The sequence below is a fragment of the Balearica regulorum genome, chromosome 1 (genome assembly GCF_011004875.1).
Source record: "Balearica regulorum gibbericeps isolate bBalReg1 chromosome 1, bBalReg1.pri, whole genome shotgun sequence".
Classification (NCBI taxonomy): Eukaryota; Metazoa; Chordata; class Aves; order Gruiformes; family Gruidae; genus Balearica; species Balearica regulorum.
The window spans coordinates 38,034,410-38,057,113 of record NC_046184.1 but is presented as its reverse complement, the minus strand read 5'-3'; the positions used below and the strand labels follow the sequence as shown (position 1 = coordinate 38,057,113).

Below are 22,704 nucleotides of genomic sequence, written 5' to 3'. Positions count from 1 at the left end.
CAAGTCTGATAGATATTCATCCATTTAAGTTTGTTTTGTTGTTCTGTAACACCTGAAGTCTTCCTGGGGTCTTTCTAATACAGAAAAAGCACATCAGTCAATTTGACTGAACAAAACAGCTTGTGAGAGCAGGGGTGTGAGACCCTTTTGCATAGGAGCTTTTGTTTGTTTTTTTAATTATCTAGATAAGCAGGAAAGCCTATTTATGAAATAAGAGAGAATAGAAAGCACGAGAGGTTAATACACAGAAAACAAAACAGACAAGCAGGAGACCAGATTGTGAAAAAGGAATTCTTAAAAGTACGTTTCAGGATTCATTTTAGATTTTCAATCTTAACGAGAACACAGTATTACCTCTTGCAAGAGGACAAAAGCTCCCTTAGATGAGGGGGGGCTACTGGAATACTTTAGTAGTTTTAAATTCTAATCTTATTTGCCTTCTTCCAGGAATTATGTTTATGCAGTATGCAGCGAACACACTGACTTCACAGCTTCTGGTCTCATCTTTGAAAACCAGCAGACAGTTTCCTCACAGTCCTGCTTCTGAAATTTTTTTTTTTTTTTTTTTTAGACTGTATTCCCTCTGAACAAGTTTAACAGTTAAAAACACCTTTGCTGCTGAGCTCTGATAATGTCTAAGGCCCATCAGTTCAAATTACCCTCATGCAATGCTGGGGGGGGAGGAATAAAAATCACTTTCATCTTGTCTCCTACTCTTGAAACGAGTAAGCTAATCAGAGCTAGAGTTTCAGTCCTGTACAAAAAGCTGTTGGAAATGCAGTTTCTCATTCCAACCCGTCTATTGCTGAGAACCATTTAACAGCTTTCTTCTGAGAAACTCATGAATCCAAAAGCCTGCAGAAAGTTAAGCAATTCACAAGTCAGACAACCTTCTGTTTTACTGCAAACAGCAGGATATTCCTATATGCCATTGCAGTCACTGCTTTAGCTAATAGTTCTGTAAATGAAGGCTTACTTTGAATAACTTTGGTGCAATCATTAACCACTTGGCTTGGAAACCCACTTTCCATAGTCTGAGCCAAAACTGTTTCCCAACTGTTCCATTTGAGGCCCTATATCCAGGAATAAAACTGAAGCAGAGGCAAAAAAACCCCCTTTATACAGGTCTGCTGCAAGATACGTCTGAGCTCTTTGTAAAAAAAACACCCCTCTGTTAAAATGTCTTTTGCAAGCTTAGAGAAAACACGGATCTTTGCGCTGAAACTTTCCTTGGGCACAGATCACTTCAATGTCAAGTGCAGTCACCCTTCTATTTGCCTTTGTATGGAGGCAAAAAGTAACATCCCAGCAAGGATAACAAATTACCTTTCAGCTTATGTTAGTATACTTAAGCAAGCCACATAAGTTGAGTTTGTCTCCTACAAATACTAACAAAAAGCAACTAAAGCCTCAGTTGTAAAGAAACATTTAAGTCTGTTCTCACAATTGCTTCAATACAGAAAATAAGTCAGATCTGCTTTTCCATGCAGGCTAGAATATTTGAAGCTGACTTTCATTTGGGCATTTAGCATAATTTATGAGCTGCAGCATGTACAGTTAACAGAAATATCCAGAATTTAAAAATATTTGCTTTACAATGTAAATCATTCTCAAAGTACCAGAATCAAAATCCAGTGGAAATCTAATAGTTTAAGGAACACACTGATTTAGCACAGATCTCTAGCTTACAGGTTGATGTGTCTACCCATAAGTGTATAAAACATTTGTTTAACAGGTCTCATGCTTACAGATTACTTGCAGCAGGACACTAAAGTGGGTAGGTGAATAAAAGCAGGAGCAGAACAAGTGTTGTGAGAGCAAGTAAGAATGCTTGATCTCCCAAAGGCAAATTCAACAGTACAGTAACATTGCAGAGAACCAGAACTTGCTAAATAGTCTTTAAATCACTGGTTGGAAACAGCACGCTATCAATTACCTGAAGAACTAAAGATTAAGGAGAGTGACAGAATAGAGAGCCTGTGATAGCTATTATATACAGCAGCTGACACTTGAAATTAATATTAAGTGATATCTAGTGTTTTGTCAAGATTTTCTTCCAGTCATGGATTTATCAGTAAGCCTTATTACACATGGAATTCTAATTCACCCCTGCATTTCAAGTACATGTGCTGCGCATGAGCTCAGAAGGAAACTGTCTACATCTGATAGATTGTCACTCTTTGGAGAATGCCAAGCAAAAGAAACATCTAACTAAACAGATATTCTTCTTATACAAGAAAATAGGGTCATACCCATGGGTAGCTGGCTGCTTCTTGTGGGTACAGTGGTTATGGTTATTCATTTTGCAAGCCTGACTGAAAATGGATGTGATCGACTGAAGTCTCTCCATGAAAGACCAAGATATCCAGTAATTAACGTATGCCTGAAGGACGTCTAATTTAAATAAAGCACATATTTTGGTTTAGGAGAAAGTGTTAGGCACTGAAATATGTACTGTCTATAAAAAGTTGCTGCTTTGAAGAAAGGCTGAACCATTAGACCAGAACACAGGAACACAAACTTCAACTCAGAACTGGACAAGTAGATACTGCTTCTCCCTCTAGTTTCTGGAGAGGTAGGCATTACTCACCATAGGTTGGGCAGACTAGTAATTCTGAGAACAGTGATGCATTAAAAGGCAATCTATTTTTATATAGGATAATTAAATAATTTTACATCATATCAGAGCACCGCAGTACAGAATAGGTATCTACAGTTGGAACATAGTATATTAAGTCAAATAAAATTAACCGTTACCCTGAATTTTTCTTCCTTCAAGCAACTTTCAATTGAAGTTGACAAGGCAAAAAAGTAGCTCAGTAAAAATATAGGAAGTCTAATAAAAGAAAGAGGGCTAGAAACCAAATTCTGAAGTGACCATCTTCATGTTAGACAAGATGTTGAATAAAGCTTAACAGAACAGACTACTGCAAGTTTCCAGCCTGCCTTTTTAATATTAATAGTTATAACATGAACAAATGATTCATAGCCAAGTGTGAAATGAGAGAAACTTTTCCAAGTATGTGACAGAGAGACCTGAAAAGCACCATTTTTAATAAAACTATATTCCTTTACTTCTTCTCTCTCCTTTGAAGTGGTGCACTACGTACAAGAGCTACACTTTTAAACCCTGCATCTCTAGCAGCTTTCTCTGTTCTATAGCTTTTAAACAGCTTCCAGATACTGTACCAGGTCTACATCAATATTGTATTAAAAATGGACAGCAGACTTCTTCCTCTCATACCTTAAGAAACCTGGCGTTGAGGATAAGTTCTGTGTGAGTACAGATGAACTAGGTCATTCTTCAGACTGTGTGAAAGCTACTCTGCTGAGCAACCACGTAGTCTCGCAATACAGCTTTAGTTTGGGGAATCATCTAACTAGAAAGTATAGCTGTATTTGTTGAAAGTACTGAAGATTCTCCTGGCCAAGAACAGACTAATAGAGATTAATGCACCTTTGAGACCTCAGGAAGAAAGCAGTCATCTTGGAGCATACAAATTCCTTTCATAAGGCAGACAGACAAACATTTTTATCAGTGTACGTGCACGTAAGTAAGCCCTAGCTAATGAATAAAACACCCTTTCTTTCACAGGTGTAGAATTGAGGTGCCAAACCCTTCTATCCAGGCACGTACATTGTTTACTGTATTGCCACCAGAGGGAGAGATGACACACTGAGGGAACAGCAAGCTGTTCTATTTTCTTGTCAAAAGACGGAATGAAGTAGCATAACCCAGAACTTCCACTTCACATAAGTCAGTGCTCTACTGTGCACAGCTGTGGGTCTCGTAAGACATTCCTACACACCACAGGCTGGCTACCCAACATGGAAAAATATCTTTTGGCCACAATGACTTATAGTACAGAATTATCTACTACCATCTATATAGCATCAAATAGTTTGAAACAGATAAAAATGTACCAAGATATAATTGACCTGTGAAAGATCAACACTGCAAAGCATTCACTGTCAGAAAACAAACAAAATGGAAGACCAAAGCAACCATTATTTTGCATGTACTCAGGTTAAACATCATTCTTTCACTATTTTGGGGGTTAAAGGATAATGTAAACAAGAAGAAATTTATGGGTTTTATCCAAACAGCTGTTTTATTCACTGCAGATATTGTAAAAGCTCTGGAAACAAAAAGCTTCTGCGGGAAGATTACTCCTGCAGTTTAAAGGTATTATAGAGTTGTTCAAGTTTCTCATAGATTTCCTATATAGCCCTGACATATTAAATTGTCAGACTCATATCTGTCAAAGTTGTTTCCACATTTTTTTAGTGTTTGAGAAATGTCTGTAGCACCTGATAATAGTGGAAAAGCATTCTTGGTGAAATTTGCTGTTGCAAAACAAACAGTTGGCACAAAAAACGGTAAGGCTTTAAAAACAAAAACTGAACCACTGCCTCCTGAATGCATTATGGATTTAATAAGCAAGGATGATAGATAAATTAATGGCTTAATAGTCATGAAAGAGATTCTGCTGTAACTCACATTCACCAGATGCCAAAGTTATAAACACAGTCTTAACTTTACCATTTCCTGATTGTGACATAAGTATCTATGCAGTTTAAAGTTGTGTTAATTATGACTCTAGGCAAAAACACTGTATTTTTTACTTTGAATATTCAATAATTAATACTAATCCTAAACACCATCTCTGACACATTACTATATACAGCACTTTTCATTACTATATAATTAGTATAGTTGGACTATTTTGTCTAACAAGACAATCTTGTTCAACCACTACTGTTCATTGTGTTAGTAAGCATTTTCTGATTGTTGCAAAATATTTTTTCAGACATTTTCCCACCATAGTGAAGTAACTATCTTTAAAAGAAATATATATTCCTCTCCACATACAGCATATTTAAACCTTTTAATGAAATCAGATTAATAAAGCATTAAGACACTAGATCAAAAACCATACAGGATCACAATATTTAACAGCCTATCCATTTAACTAAAAAACGTTGCATCAAAAGGCACTACACTGGTGAAAAAGGCAGTGTAAGTGAACTAAAAATGGGATTTCTAGTTTCCCAAAAATGGAACTCTACATGGCTACTGGGGCTCCAGCATACACCAGTTGTTGCAAATCAGTATCTGAGCATAGACTTCTTTGAAGCTGTTGCCATAACACTCTTAGTCACAATATTTTTAAAGTGTTACCTGCTACTTGTGCCAATTTATCATGAAGTGCATATAAGCTGTTCATCATGAGACTTATTTCATCTTCCTAGAATTAGAAAAACACATTAATGTTAAAACAAACATTAGTAGAGATGTGTTTTCTTCCATTTAGCCCAAAAAATCTTTATATACCATGAGAAAATAAAAAGGCATTTATACATACAGGTGGAACACTGTAGTGTTTCACACATCAACAACGATGCAAGCAATAGATTTTGAATCAAAGTATTCACAATATTGATTTTTCAGATCTGGAAATAAACTAGATTGCAGCCTGGACTCTGATGGATCTGTCAGTTAAAACTGATAGCTTAAAAAGGTTATTTTAATACTACTGAGAGAACAATGCAATGACTCAAAAGAAGTTTGGTGGGATTTGTTTTGTTTTTATCTACTATGTAAAAATAAAAGTTTTATTCTTAATGAATGCGCAGTGACACTTCATAAAAGCCACACTAAAGTACCATCTGGTCACATTCCTGCATAAAATTCATGGCAAAGTAAGATTTTTGCTGTCTACCTTCAAACTACAGTATTGATTACAAAACAAAACAAGAAACCCCAGAAAGCTATGGACAATACAGTCTTGTTGATAGTTCCTGCATATGCCACTAGTGTAAAAAGGCCTAATTCCCCAAACAAGCATTGATATGAAGTGTCATATAACCGTTTCTTACAGGAGAATTAAACTTTTTTATCAAGATATTGAGCAGTTTCATTGAAATATATCCAGAAACATTTTATATTAGAATGAATTATTCAAAATACGAAGATGAGGAACCTGCAATTACATACACAGAGTACCAAAGGACATTGTAAAACATGCAGGGGGGAGGTGGTGGTTTTTTTGGCTGTTGGGATTTTTTGGGTGGGGTTTTTTTTATCCTTTTCTTTAAGTTGGCTCTGACTCCTGGGGCAGAGTCAAATAACTGAGATAAGACTACAGCGTTTATTCAGAAAATATGCAAGGAAAGTAATTTTCCAGTTTGTGCATCTGCTGATTATACTCACATTGAAAAAAACCTCAATATATTTTAATTCCCTGATGCACCAGCACTGACATAATTTTAAAATTTGAATTCTCCACTATTTTTTTCCCCCATAAGAAAACTGCTACCAAAAAGCAGAATACTTCTTTCATTGATCAAATATTTCACAAATTCATTCCCACAGACGGTATCAACAATTACCAGCATCACCTCTCCCTATCCTGGTCCTACAAAACCATCATTGAGAATAAAATAATATAGTTGGTACTCCTCAGGAAGCCAACCAACCTCATTAACTCATTTCCTGACTGGAAAACACTGGGCATGGCAGAAGAGGAAAAAATCAGTCCTCTACCACACACACACAAACAGTACTCCAAGTTCCAGTTATTTGCCAGTAGGTACACCCACAACTTTACTAATAGCTACACTGAGACAGACATGTGAAACATTTTTGTGACCAAACTCTTTTTTCTTAAATTAATGGTCAGACCACATAAAGGAACTGAACAGTATAACCTTTGTAGCTAATGAACAATCAAGCATGAAGCAGGATTACTATGGAACAATACACAAGCAACATAGAAAAAAGTATTATATAAAACAGGTTCTCAAGCTGTCAAGTCCAGTGCACAAGATGCATTCTCTCTGTGCTACTTAAGTCATTCTGAAAGAATCCTCAGAATTTACCCAACAAAATTCAATTTCTTCAAGAGATTCAGAAATGTTTTCTTTCCAAGTAACTGGCCAAGGCTACCTAATTAAAATATGCAATTATTCACTTTTGGAGAACTCCATCCTAGACGAAAAACTCAGTAACAACCAAACAACCCACACAATTATCTTGCAATACTTGCTTATATATGCCTAGCAAAAGCAGATCACTATGTTTACAGTCCAGGCAGAAAGACTGAAGGCCAGAAGAGATACCCATCAAAACACATGCATCAGAACTAAGAATAATCTGGATACCTTCAATGGTGATATCTCAAAAATGGTCATCCTGATATTCCAATTGGAAGAGTGAATATAGGAACAAGTAACAGAATAGAATTAAAGTGAAAAAGAAAGTTTTAAATCAATTCTCTGAAGGAGGCTAACCCTTGCTTTTCTATGGCACTGAAGTTTCACATCCATCTCTTACCAGCAGACCTATCAAGGCTGAGAAGCCAAATGGTAACAGTAAGAGACAAACTGATAAATTTAGCCTCAAAACTTACAACGCCATTTTCCTCATAGCTCTGTAACACAAGTTATGTAACATTTTCTTAGTGTGTATAAAGTAATCAGCATGCCACAGCCCAGTCTTGTAGTCCTAGTTATATTGCCTGAGATGAAAAACAAAAAATTACAACACTGAGGTTGCAACAAGCGTATTTACCTCATGCAAAACATTCTGTTCAGAAGAATGGAGTTTTGGATCTATATTGGTTTATATAACCATTTGACAGACTAAAAATCTTAATATTAAGTGGTTTTACTTACTTCTACTATTTTTTGTAGTTCTTCACTGAAGGGATTCTTGACTGTCAAAAAAGAGAAAAAAATTAATTCATTCTAGAGTCTGAAAATACTAAAAAAGGTACACCAACACTGTAGCTTTATGACATCATTGTAATCTTTAGATAAAAACAAGTCCGTACTATGACAAATAACAATTAGAGAGCTATTAACCTTTGACTCAACTCTGCATTTGATACTGTGCTATACTACCTTTTAGGTTAAACCAAAATCTTGTATATCTGCAAATTTCACAGCTATTTCCATGCTTGCCATTTGCCAAACTCTTACTTTAATGACTCAACTACATTGAAATCATAATTTGAAGGTTTTAGTGTTTAGTTTAAAAATGTAAACCTACTTTTTTACTAAGCAATAATCCATACAACACAAAGTTGTACAACTCATCAGCATTTTCTGTTTTGACAGGATTAAGAGATGACACCCTGAGAGCTCAGGTGAAAAGTGCAGTGTGACCAAATGACCATTCCTTCCTTTCTAAATAAAAGTTTCCACAGCTTTTTCCACAGCATAAGTTTATCTATTATAGTCCACTTGGCTACAAAAATACATTTTTCAAGGAAGAGAAGCTGAAATCAGACAAGTAATTTGTGCTGTGCTTCTACTTAAGACTGACCAGCTGGTAACTAAAAAGTTACCACAGCAGGAAGTGACCACCTGTCTTGCCTTTCTAAGCCACAAACTCTTGTCTCACCTACAGTTTGAGCTTATACAGAAATTACAAGTTCTATGTGCTATTCAAACAGAAAATGAAGCTTCTACTGACCACAGTTCACCAAGCACGAACACAAAATGAAAAAAAAAAAGTATCCTGGGAAACCTGACACAAGAGTGACGGTCTAGGTTGTAGATGTCATCACATTGATGTTGAAAGCACACCAAGAACAGGTAGTACTTGAAGGGGCACACTGCTCCATATACAGTTTTAGCAAAAATAGAGTTCTTCCAAATGAAAAAAAAAAAACCCCATACTGTCCACTACTTCACGGTGTGATATATTTGCATAGAAAATCTGGAAGAATCTCAGTCTGGGAAGAATTTTGTGCATTGTGAAATCTTGCAGCTCAACTTTCTATACTAAGGCACAGTAAAATACAAGTGCCATCTTAAAGAGTGTCCAAAATATGTAATTTCATTTACATAGTATAATTACACCCACCCCACCCAGATATTGCAGCTGTTTACATAGCATTTCTGCTTGCATCTGAAGGTAACTCAGCAACAGCCTCTGACAGTGCTAACCAATTTGACTTCTTATAAGGCACTCCCATGCGTAAAGATATTCACAAAACATTAAGAATTGCCTCCCCAACAGTCAGCTGATTGACAATACCTTGACTCCTGAGCCATAACCATGATTATGAAGCTTATCAGTTTTAGTTATAAATGGGAAAAATAAGAGAAATAAAAACAGACACACTCAATCAAATTCCTAGCAAGATTTCTCAATTAGGAGAAATGGAGGATACAAAAGGAACTAAGGACCAACTTACAAACCAGAGGTCCCCTAACCTTTGCCAAGTATAATAGCATCTGGATAAGTAAATAAAAAAAATAGATTTTATAACAAAAAAAAAAAGAATTATTTGTAAAACAATCTAATTTTTATTACCTGCACAAACTTCCATAGCACTGTTGGCAGCAGCCAGATGCTTACCCACTTCACCTTATTTTGAAAGGCAAGTGGGAATGATTACTGTTTCATTGCTCCTACGTGTAGCAATGGTAAGGAACACATTTCTACAGTTACAGTCAACAAATGATGTATAAAACAATGCAATGAAAATTATTTCTAAGTAAAGAAGAAAGCTTGATTCTCTGAAATTTTGCAAACAACAGTCTGTCCGTGTGCCTGAGCTCAGAAGAAAATTAAGCATGCTACCCACCCAACAACAATAAGCACTTCAGCTTCCTGACACAGCAAATGAGAAAAAACCCAACCCCATGAAACAAAACCACCCAAACACAGGATCTGGTTTTCACAGACATCTCAATACTTGATTCAGATATCAGCTTAATTAAAACTGATAGAAGCAGAAGATGTTCAAGCACTCTTGTAAACCAAGCCCTGTACCACTTCATGATTTCATTCTATAGGTACAAATTCTCAGACATTGCGTACTAGATTATTAAGCTACCAACTTTACAAAGCTTCTATGTATTTCATTCATTAACTCAGCAGAACATTCCCAGTATGCTAAACTTTTAATCTAAATAGCCTAAAATAGGATTAGAGAAACACAGCCAAGGCTCTAGATGACTGCCAACCTCCCAGTTTGATCGTTAGTTATCCAGACAGGATAATTATGTAATTATGGTCTCTTCCCAAGGTCAATCTTATTGAGCATACATGAAATCTTGATTATAAGGTTTTAGATTGGAGGGGGCAGGGAAGGGAAGGGCATGAGACACAACAGTGTGTAGATTTCAATATACCTGACAAGTATATATTTTAGCACTCATGAAAGCCATGGAACACACACAAATGCAGTACTTCCATGCCTGCAAAGATGCAAACTGGGAACTGTCAGCTGCAATTCTACATATGCTAGGACAGTACAGCACTTAATTGAAGGCAATGGTGGTGTTATATACGGACTTTCCCAGCGTCACAATCCCAGTGTAAAGTCAATCTAACACATAAGCAACTTGATATTTTGATAAATTAACACATTGAATTTATGAAGCAATCCGTATAAGCTGTCAATGTTTGCTTCTCCTTCACAAATACATAGTGATTAAAGTAACAAAAAACCTCACTGTCCTCCAAAATTATCTATCACAAAAATTTAACCAATCCTTTACTTTAACTCACACTATAGGATTTCCACAAAATCCCTCTGAAGTTAGTGATTTTATGACAAGTTAACCAATAAGTGAGATACATAAAATGTAAGATGTTAACATAGTTTAGAATGCCTGATGCTTAGAGAGGCAAGTATGATAAATGCAAATGCAGCAATTTATCAGCTGCATATGCACTTAACAACTGTTAATCAATCTGCATCTCTTTACCACATAACCTTGGTTAACTTCAGTTAATAAGGCCACTCCTTAACTACTTCAGTAATTCCTCTGTTCTGAATCCACCCTTCTTTCTTTTGGCCAGGATCTAAGCTCTTACCAAATCCTCCCACTTGCTCCAGCCACAGATGTAAAGTTTTCATCTACTCCAACATGTATAAGGTATTTCAATATATTACTTCAACCTTATTGGTTCAAAAAGTTTCTTGACAGTTAAAATATATAAGTATAGTTTTAAGAGGAACAAGAACTTGTTCTACCAAACTAAGCATTAATTGAGTATCTCATTACCACTAGAAGAGTTTTTTATGTGAACACATCATACTTCCAAGGCTCCTCCTCAAAAAGGGTTCAAGACCTCTACCATAGAGAAACAATTACCAGCTTTTTTAATGATATTTTCGTATCATATTTTTTATGATCGTCAAAGAACAAATTCTCACCTACTTATACCATAAAGCTAAAAACTACAGAAATAATTTTCTAAAACAGGAATCTCCTGACTGTTGTCCTAGGGACTCTTCTCTCCAGGTGAGCCAACCAACCAACCATCACAGTTATTGTCCTCAAAAAAAACAGGGATGCAACAAACTACCTGGACATGGCAATGTCATTATCCATCAGAACTCCCCAGACAGCAGCAAAACTGTGAGAAGCAAGGCAGTTTTGCCTGGCCACACGTGAATACTAGCTCCAGGATTTAAAAAAAGCAAGAATATTTTCATGGAAGAAAAAAAAATAATCAAAAACTTGACAAAGGGAACCATACCAACTCCCCCAAAATGCTGTAATAACTAAACATTCTGCTTGAAAGTATAATATATTGGGAGAAGAACTTTATTCCTAGCAAGATGTAATGATAATAGGATTCTATGGTCAAACATGGAAGGAAACAAAAAAGTAAGCACAGTAAGGGACATCATACTCACATGAAACTTTATTTCAGAACAGGAAGGGATAAGCTATCTAGATTTCATTTTTAAGAGGTGATCTTATTTAAATGCTAGTTAATCAAGAACAAGACAATAAGATTACCAAAAAGGCTTTGAAAGAGATCAAAGCAGCATACAAACATCGTTCTGGTTAACTGAAAACAACCCTTAGAAGTAACGAATTTACACATATTACTGTTGGGACAAGCTGTACATGATGACTTACAGACTATTAGAATTCCTAAGAATGGCAGAACTGGTCAGTCTCAAATAACGAAAAGCGACCAATACAAAGCTAAGGGTCACAGCACAACTCCAAAGCATTCCAGCCAAAGCTGTCACCGCAAATGCACATACCAAGCCATCTCACAGAGATGCTCAATTTTAGGAATACAAGTGCAGTCAATGTCAATATACAAGGTTAATTTTCACTAGAATACAGAAGCTTTCATCTTTAAAGTAACAATAAAATCACTCACCACCACCCATTTTCCTCCCTAATACATTGGTAACAATTGCAGACAGATACAGTATCTACAAGGACTAGGTTTTCTTCACTAAGACAAACAGGGAGCACAAAGAGATTTCTCCTCTGTTTCAAAATACGCTTTAACAAACACAAAGTTGCAGCCTAATTGCAGACATCTGTGAACACACAAGTCAGATTTATAAAGTCTTAATGGGACAAGTTCCAAAGATTGATCTAGCTTCACAGGCAGTCAGTCATACCTGGAAAGACGACATGCACAAATAAAGATACCTTTGCTTGGGACGTAAGCTAGAACCGTATCACTAATATGGTACCAAAATAAGGGATTCAGGTACCTGCTGGTCACCAAATTAGGATGCCAGAAAGTAGCTAATCCTTCCACTACAGCTACCTCCTAGATGCTGTGGTACCTGGCCCTGAACTATGTTACCATTCTTGCAGTTTCAGTATTCAATACACTTCAACAGGTAACATCAACACTGAAGTATGAAGGAAGTCACATAGGAACAAACCAAGGATTCAACTAGCCCAGAATCCTGCCTCCAGCAGTAGCAACTTTTACTCTTTTCAGAGACACTTGTCCCTAACTGGAGGGGGAAGTCAACATAAGTGGCAAAAATGAGTGTCAGAGAGTAAGAATATAAAGTATATGCTGGTACTTCAACAGAATATTCTCCCAGTCATAGAAAGATTTGCACCTCAGAAGTTGGTTCCCCCCCCCGCCCTGATTATCAACTCCAATGTATTTTTCCCTACCAATTTGTCTAGTCCCACATTAAAAGCTTGCTTGGGGTTAGCTTCAACAACATACGGTCACAAAGAGTTCCACAACTTAAACATGCATGTGTGAAAAACCAGTTTCTCTGCTTACTCTGAACTTGCCACTTTTTAACTTGCGAAACTCCTCCTTGTATTAGAGGAGACAGTAAGTAATCAGACCCTATTCACCCTCTCCATAATACTCATGCCTTTACTTCATTCTTCAGTCCTCACTCTTCCACACTCAAGAGTCCTATCCCTCCTCGCTATGAAAGCAATACTATGCTTTTGATCATATTACAACTCTCTGAACCTTTTTGCAGCTCTACTACATCCTTTCTGAGGTTGGGGACCAGAATTGCAACACTATTCAAAATAAAGGAGCACCATGGATTATCAGTGCCACACTGATATTCTCAATTATATCCTCTCAAATATACTTTGTTCTCAATTCCCTGCCTAAAAAAACAGAAAATCCTACCATTGTGCTTCCTTCTTGACCACTACCAAATATTAAGCTAACATTTTTAACAGAATCATTGTAATGCCATAACCTATTTCTGAATGTACAGGTAATTTGATTTTATAAATGAAAAAGCAACTTTACAATGCAAATTTAAGGAGCTGTAAAGTCATAGCTGCAGAAACAAGAACGATCCCAATTAACCTATTAGCATTTCATTTCTCAATATGATGATACCAAAAGTGCCAAATACCATCCACAAAAAGATTTGGAGACTGTCACTGCAACACACACTTCCAAGCTAGCAACTTCTGCAGAAGCAAGAATGTTCCTCCCTGCAAACAGGAAAGTACTTTCTTCCTGCCCATCCACCATGTCACAAGCAGACTAACCCCAAAATAGAAGCAGTATTTTTTCCAAAATTTGTCCTGTAAAGGTGTGTTCAGTAAGTGGATAACTTAATGCTTTCCATTAGAACTTTTTCTTCATAAAAAAATACCTTAGCTGGATAATGTACTGTTAATGGAGGAAGCAGCAATACTGGAAGCACTGCTATCTGAAATGGGCCTTTAGCCCAGCCTTTTGCTATAAGGCAAAACAAGTTCTCAATAATTTTACAATGCAAGTACTTTCAACTAACAGATCTGTAACTTTTTTCGGTAACTTTGGGGTCAAGTATGATTCCACCCTGTGACATACTGTGTATGTGTCAAGGACAATTCTAAAACATTGTCTCCGAAAGCTCCTAAACCCTAAAATGCCAGAAAAACAAAGAAACAAGTTATTAGAGGAAATAAGTTATTTCATAGCTCCATCTTTCAAACAGCTTAAATAAAATAATCCTACCTTTATTTTCCTCTCTGCAATTACTCAATGCTTGAAACAAGTGAGTAGTTTTGCAGGACCTGCATCTCCAGATTGCACTAATTCTGGTAGAAACCACTTTGAATCAGTAGGCTAAATCTCTGTGCTTTGATACTAAGACACTAAGTTAAATGTCAAGCTGAGCAATTCCTTCACTACAGATCATCTTTGTGTGCTTTAGAAAAAGTTTTTGTTTCTGAATCAGTACACCATTACAGTTTGAATAGTCCTTGGCCATTACAATTTTGATCAGTAGCACAATCTGCCACAAGGATTAGAGAATTCTAAAAACAGATGAATCTTTCTTTAACATCATCAGTTTTCCAACTGTCTCAGTTTAGAGAGCTTTTACCGATAATTTTCCCCCAATATGATTTGAATTCATTCTGTTTGTGAATAGGTGATGTAAGGGATGATGATAAGCAAACTATTTCATAACAACTTTTTTTTTTTTTTTACAAAACCCTCCTCTACAACAATTAAAACTATCATATTTGTGATAGACACTTCAGTTCAGACACATTTTCTCTCAGCCCTAAAACCAGCAGTCTTCACTATTTTAGGTAAAAGGGTGAGAAGCACCAGAATTTCTCTTTGGAGTTCCTCACTACTTCTTAAAAAACCTCTCCATATTTTAGTTGTATCACCCTTTCTAAAAACGCTCAAATCTACTCCTGCCTATTTAAATACTGGTTAGACTAGATCTGAATGTTGAAAGATGCTCTTAAGAGAGTCATATCAATTCAGTCCATATTTAAGAAGAGATAACTAGTGATTTCAGAGAGCTTGTCATCAGATGATTCAGTTTCACTAGAATAACAATATTAGTTTCATTCTAGTACTTGTATTAATGATTGAAAACCTAGAAATCCTAAGTTTTGTGCTTAAAAGATTCAAGTAAAATATTTTAATCCATGTAGTGCCTGTAGATATCCCAGTACTGTGAAACCAGAACAGAATAGTTAGCTGTCAGTTCTTAAGAACATAATCTTTTTTTTTTTTAAAAGCAAAAAGCCTTATAAAATAAATCCAGAACTGAAAAAGTTGCCAATACATCAGAGCTGACTTTAGAGGAAGTTTTCACTATATTATTGCCACAGTCACTCCATGAATACTGCTGCCAGCTAGACTCTATCGTACTGAAATGCCTGTTTCAAACAGAGCTGATACCTTAGGCTAACACCTGCAAGTATTACAAACAGACTGCCTTTCCTTCTTTCTGGTCTCCTGTTTCCTAAATATCACCATCAACCATAGCAAGACTCAGAGAAGAAAAAAAAACAACAAAAAAACAACACACCTACAGAGCTACAGTACAGACACTGCTTGTTTCAAAAGGAAGAATGTGCAACCTGTCTGTGTGAATGAAGAAAGCATGAAAGTTCACTTTTTCTAGAAGACCCTGTGAAAATAACTGTATGCAACAGATAAAGGAACAAGTAAATAAGCCCAAACAAGAACCAATGCAGCCACACCAAGAAACAGAACAAACTTTAGAACACCAGTATCAGCAAGAAAATAATACTGCATTTTAAGTCCCCAATTCCATAGACAGATGAGAAATTCAGGCAGAAAAGACTCGGGCAGTGTTTCATACTCCTAACCCAGGGGGGTGAGGGAGTGTGGTGTGTCATCAGAAGTATGAAGTGCCAGTCACCAAACACTCCAGATAATACTTCCAGCTGCTACACCCACTCAGGAATGGGTCTTCACCCCAAATTCTATCTCCTCTATGCCTACATTACTCTCAATGGAGCATACTCAGTACAAGAGCAAGACTTAAGCAAGAGCACATTAAGCTGCTAAGTTATTTACAAAATCATTTTTCATGATCTGTATTTGTGGAAAGCTAAAACAATTCTTAGAATAAAGTATCTTCTCCAGTTCTATTTCTAGCAGTGTAAGGAAATGTTTTAAAGCAACAGAATTTACATACACACTCTTTTACATGATATTACAAAGCATATTATATTTTAATGAAGAAACAGCTGTCCGTGTTCTATTAGGAAAAAATGGCTCAAGAAGTGCATTTGCTATACATTGTAAAAGTTAGGTAATACTGCATTCCTTGCACACACATAGTTTCCATTGCAGGCTAGTGTTTATATGCAGGAAAAAAGAAAAAACACACTAAGATTGCTTTTATCAGCAGTTGCAAAACACAACTGGGAGAGACTTTAGACTTCAGACACCTACCAGCATTTTACAATAGGTAGAAAATACCTTCACTTGCAAGAGGATCAGAATAGGCTTCTGTAACAGCTCTTCTCCCTTCTTTTGTGCTTCCTCCCAAATATTTTAGTTTCTTATACTTTATAAGGTTAAAACATACCCACAATTTCAATAAATGAACACAAAAAAACCCCCAAAGATATTCAGAAGGAGGAAAACATGGCAGCACTAGCAGCTTAATGATAAATTAGGAAATAGTCTTCCCTCGAACTCCAAAGTTCAAGATGGAAAGCAAACTCATAAAGTATCATTAAAACACAGAAGGCTTAATAACCAATGGGAATCTGCAATTATATATTAAATCTAGTGTCACTCTGCCAAGAGGCCCAATCTGGATAGAAACACTCCTGTACAAGCATGAAGGATTCCTGTGTTGAAGAATTTCCAGTGCAAAAATACCTAGTTATAACCTCTTCTTCCAGATAGACTTCAGTTAAAAAATATTAGTAACATACTATAGTAGTATGAATAGTTTACAGCACCCAAAGATAACATTCAAATGGAGAACGCTGACAGGAGAACTCTTAGGAGACTCAATCATGAGAGCAAAGACATTAGCAAAGTCAAGAGAAAGATCACATAGGGATTTTTCATATTAAAACTGGGGCTCTGCTGTGCCTCTGTCCTTTTAACCATTCAGCACACGCTGGTCTGTCACTGCTTGCTGTACTCGGAGCAGAACTGCTGAGCAATGATCTATACAAAGCCTGAGCACAGCAGTAAAACTCTGAAAATAGGTGCCCTAGTGTATCCTAGGGAGAAAAAAGAGCTAACTCTATGCAGTACACAGAGAGGTAGCTGCTAGCAGGTCTCTTGCCATGACAAAGACAGGCTTTCACAGAGGAAGCAGCAGCCAGCTTACCAGAAGTATCCGTATTAGCTACATAAAAGAAGGACAACTGCCCACCTTGCATAGCAGAAGTTCATAGAGCTCAGAACCAGGTTCAGCTCAGCAATAATTCAAGACGTAACACCACTTGACTGGAAATTAGTAAAAGTAGGCAATATTCAGTAACTTTCATTTTTACTCAGCTGGACTAAGACTCTAAAGAGTTGGCTAACCTTCCAGGCTGTCTACCATACCAGCTGCATTTGGTTTATAGCATTATCTGGCTGGTTCCAATAAAAATTATCAAAAGGGAACAACTGGACTATGACACAGCCATACATCACCATTATCCTTATATATATGCCTTGCCATTGGCTACTATACTCTGCTTGAACTCCAATATTATCATAATTGTTTATTAAACAGGTTACGCCTACTAAACGATTACATCATCAGCTCGTGGATTAAGCTGATGAAGCTTCTAGTAGTACTGCGTGCACTCCTCCTGAATGAAGCTTCTAGTAGTAACTATGTGCACTCCTCCTGAACCAGGTGGAACTAAAGAGGAAAAAGAACCTACCTTGACAAGGCACTCATCTGCCATACAGAAACAGCAAAATAAAAGGATGGAAAGGAAGAACAAGTGACTCATTACTGAGATCTCAAATACTGAAAACAACAAAAACTTAACACACCACTGGCTATTTGTGTATCCATGAGAATTCTGCAGTACCTAAGTCAATTCGTAGTAGTACAAAGTTAGGTGCTTAAACTATAAAACAAAGTTTACAAAACAACGTCTTAACTCTCCTTCCTCAAACCATTTATCTCACGCTTAAGGAAGCATAGCTGGCCATACAGCTAGTAGTCTGATGCCAAGGTTTGTTTAAGCAGCTCAGTACATTCCCACCCCCTGAAAGGCAGAGAACGTTCCATGCTAATTCATTCCCTTCCAGAAGGAATAGGCAGATCCTATTTGGCCTTTGGTCCTCAATCACCAGGACAGCTCCTTCCCAGGGCTGCTACTTTCACGTGATTTCCCTCTACAGCTTGCTCTCCCTCCAAAGGAATGACTTTAATACCACACATTCTATACAAGTCTGGATTTAACATACCATCGTGGGGTTTTTTCCCCCTACTTCACGTGCACTTGTACTCAATCTGTGAGTTTTTGTTGCTAGTTCATTAGCAACACCTTTAGCTGAAAGGTCAAGAGCAAAAAAACCCAGTATTTAAAGTTATAAATCAAAAAATGCATTAGCCACTGAACTGTTCCATTCCCAAGTACACAGACATATTAGTACTCCATATAAACAAGCTAAAAAAGTCTACAGCATTTCTGCAGGGAGTACCACCTTTGAAGAAAGTCAAACTGTTATAACAAACATTGATCATAACACACCTAGGATGTCCAAGTCAGACTGTGCATATATACCTGCCCGTTCTGAATGAATGAGCTCTCAGGAGTACTTAAGAGGCTGGTATTTCTGGTTTTTAATGAGAAATTAAAAACTACTAGCTCAAAGGACACTGTACAGACAGTACAACAGTATGACTCTTTCAGATGTTCTCAGTACTTCATTTTATTTTTTTCTGAGTTTATATCAAAATGAACATGTGTTTGCTACTATATACAAAATATAAGTACTCAAACATGAATATATCCTGTAGATAAAGCTCAGATTCCCCATTTCCCACAATGATTTAGGAACACCTTTATCCAAAGCTGCTTTTGCATAAGCAGTACTTCACATGCTTACAGATAAGAGAAATAAAACCCAAAAATAAGTAGTGAGACTAGTTCCTTCTCCAGAAGAAAACCTGTACCTCAAACCTCATTTTCTCAGCTAGGCAAAGTCTCCCCAGAACAGCATAAAGTTCCATTGACACACACCTTTTCAGCTTTTCCCTTGAAATACACTATGCCTCTCACCTCCGGAAGCTTCCTTGGATCATGTATCAGGTGCAAACCAATACAGAAATAGACTAGGATGGACCTGACATCATACTCTCCTCCTCTTTTCAAGATCCCACCAAGGAATTTAATAAATCATTTTCTCTTATTTACAAAGTAACAGTAAACTCTTTCCAAGGAATTTGCAAGAATGAGGAATAGCACAAGAAAGGCTGCCAGACTGGCCTTTCCCCAATAATTCAGTTTTACTGTGGATTTCCACAGCCTGAAAGGGGCCTCTCAGGGGTTTGTCACACATGCACCACTAGTCTGTCATTCAATGAAATTAACAAATACCCTCTTTGGTTGTCTGAAGCATGATACCTGAAAAAGAACAAACAGCCCACTAAACATTTAGATATAGGTGAAATGCTAGAGCTGAATAGAAAATTTCATGATGAATGTTTTAGCATTTCCCAGAAAAAACCCTGGGAATTCAAAGAATACAAAAAAAAATCCAAAACCAGAACACCAAACTACCACACATCACAACCAAGAACTGTTTCAGGCAACAACAACAAAACAAATAAACAAAAAAAATAGCACACATCTACCTTTTGATCTTTGAAACCCCTCATTCACAGTAAATGCTCCATCGCTTAGTATCTATTGACAGGTTTCGAATTAGATCTAGCTAGGTCTAATGGTTCTCCATGACCAACAATATCTACACATTCAGATAAAAATCTGTTTGATAAAGTTGTGCCACAAGATGTGGGACTACTGGACACAAGGGGCTTGTGTTGTGCAGCTTGATGATACTGAACAGATACTGGGATAAGTATTACTGAATGAATGTGGAATGTTTTATTGCATAACTATATATTGAGATGATGAGTATTGAGAGGACAGATGGTTAAGGTGAGTGGCTTTGATATGCAGCCTATTGAGAATATCCTAAAGCTAACATAAGCAGTTATGAGGTCAATGGACAGTCTGAGGCTTCTCCAGTAAGTAATTCAGAGATTTGACTGACCTCCAAAGAAACACTTTTCTGTGGAGAAAAGGAAAATTAGTATCTGTATGTGGCCTCAAAATCTAGTCTGGAATAACACTATGTTTATCCAACTCATCCCAGCAGCCCTCTCGTGATAAAGATTTGTTCATCAACTGCCTAGCAAGGACAGGCTGATGCTACATTTACTCAAGACCCTGTGAGTCCAAGTATAAAAGTTTCTTGTACTTTTTCAAGAAAGAAAAGGTTAAGGGGATGTGACCTGTATGTAAAACCTGTATTAAGACTTAAGAAAATAAAAGGTAGTATGAAGGAAGTCTTGGTATGTATATAAAATAATTATTTTCTTACAAGCCATTTTCCCATTTTTTAAGTAAATGGCCGCCTTTAAGAGAAAACCTCGTCTAGGAATTGGTCTACAGTCCTTCGTTTATGAACAGACCTATTTCTTACTTATCTAGTACAGCATCACCAGAATTCAATGGATCTTGTAAATTACTTCATAAGTTTTAATGCCACTTAATTCAATATTAGATCGCTCTTTTTAACCCCCTACTTCTCCTCCCCACATTAAACAGCCTTCTACATCAATTCAGTGTCTCAGTTCATTTAAAGCAGCTAAAGGAATTTAAGACTCTAAAAAGGCAGCTTTATTCAAGACACCTGTGTTACAATATGACGCTCAGTAAGTGGAAAATTTGATCCTTCCCTCCGAAAAAAGAATTCATCTCTGCAAAACACGAGACATAACAGCACACCTCCTCCAACAAACTAGGCCCAACAGGCACACCGCATTTGCCTGATTCACACTTAGCACGCATCCACGCTCACTTGCTCCTTACCCTCTCACCCTCTACAGTAGACTGTAAACACACAGCAGAACAGAGAAACAGCAGTAAATAGCATTGTGGCAAGTACAGCACAGTAGCAGGGAAAAGGTGACGATAAAGATACTGGAGAAAAACCAAAGTACAGTTTGGGGCCATACTATTTTTCCTAATTACAAACAGTTCTTCCTGGTGAACACAGATTTCTTATTCATGCCGTGGTATGCTCAAGTAGTCTAAATGTACTTGATTCAGTCTTCCATCTCCATTATCTACATTTGTCTTCAACTCCTCCAGATGAGCTGAGAAGCTTACTGAATGGACAAACTTCTACAGAAGCCCTAAAGCTTATAGGAGAGAATGCTTGCAATATCTCAGACAAGAGATGCGTGAACCGAAAGCCTTGATTTGCCTGAATCAAAAGACTGTAAAAATATTGAGACAACATCAAAGCAGTGTCTTGTCTGAACAGTCAGCTGTACAAAGAGGCCATACCTACACGCAAAGCATCAAGTTTGTTTTGCTATTCCCCATTGTCTAGGGACAGCACACTGACGTCAACTGCAAAGCCATTGTATCATGAGTTTCATTCAAGGATTTATACATTTACAACAGGACTCAACATCAGACTTGTAAGCTGGAGCAAACTTCCTACATGGAAGGAACGTATGAGATCAGCTTTACGTTGTGCTGTGGTTCTTCAATCTATCCTTGCATCCATCAGTATCCTTCTCTCTATCAGTAAGACTGCCCCTTTTTCATGTTTTTCTAAATTAGAATTCCCCAGTGGCCAGAAGCCATCAAGGTTACTTTGATCAGTGGCAGAGTTAGACCATGTAACTCTGGTTATTTATTATAATCACAGCAAAGGTGCTGCCACCTTCTCCCACAACTCTAGACCTACCAACAGCAACAGTAGGAGCCAAGAAAGGATGAGTAAGGACAAAGATACCACTACTGAAGTTCTTAGCAAACATGAGTCCCCCAAAATCACTTTTTCTTCTTAATATACTTTGATTTCACAATCCCTTAACCAGTCAGCTTACTCCCCTCAACCTACCAGAAATCACAACAGCACCTAATTTTACAAATACCCCCAAGAAATTTAAAGGTGTAAAGAACAGATGTCTCGTGATTACAATGGAGTCTGTGCTTCTCCTCAGCACTGGAACAGTATTTTCATCAACAAACTCATGTACTTGCTTCATTTACTTGTCTAAGCTTTTTTTTGTTCAGTGACCAAACAACTTTCTCAAACAGCAGCTCTAGCCTGTTCACACGTTCATACTATTTCTGAAGCACAAATCTAGAAGCATGACAGGGATCAGTTCAGTACAACTCTAGCACTCCTGCCAGCTTAGCTGGATAACCAATCAAGCCAAAGTTTTGCAACCTGTTACTCCCAGATGTCAACAGGAGTTAAATGTACATGATTTTTTAGAAAGACAATTGGTCCCCAGGAACAGAAAGACTGCAGGCCTGATTCTCCTCCCTTACTGGGATACCTAAAGATTATGAAACAGTGTAAAGTAGGGGTCCTACAATGCTAAATTTAAGTTTTTGGATATCACGGGCTCTTCCTTAAAATATTTCCATGGCATCCATTACCACTGTATGCATCTCTACTAAGCAGAAGTAAGTCTGCATTGAACTTGAACACTG

At 37.1% G+C, this 22,704-nt stretch overlaps 1 protein-coding gene across 2 annotated transcripts in view; it reads right to left on the bottom strand.

The window, feature by feature from the left end:
- LEMD3 (LEM domain containing 3) overlaps positions 1-22,704 on the bottom strand; it is a 49,340-nt gene that overhangs the window by 19,620 nt on the left and 7,016 nt on the right. Inside the window, exons 2-3 of one of the 2 annotated variants that reach the window (XM_075745857.1) lie at positions 7,678-7,718; positions 5,183-5,249 (exon numbers count right to left, since the gene is read on the bottom strand). The exons of the other annotated variant lie outside the window; for it this stretch is intronic. Coding sequence (XP_075601972.1) covers positions 5,183-5,249; positions 7,678-7,718 — 108 coding nt within the window. The remainder of the gene's footprint in view (positions 1-5,182; positions 5,250-7,677; positions 7,719-22,704) is intronic. 2 annotated transcript variants of the gene reach the window in all.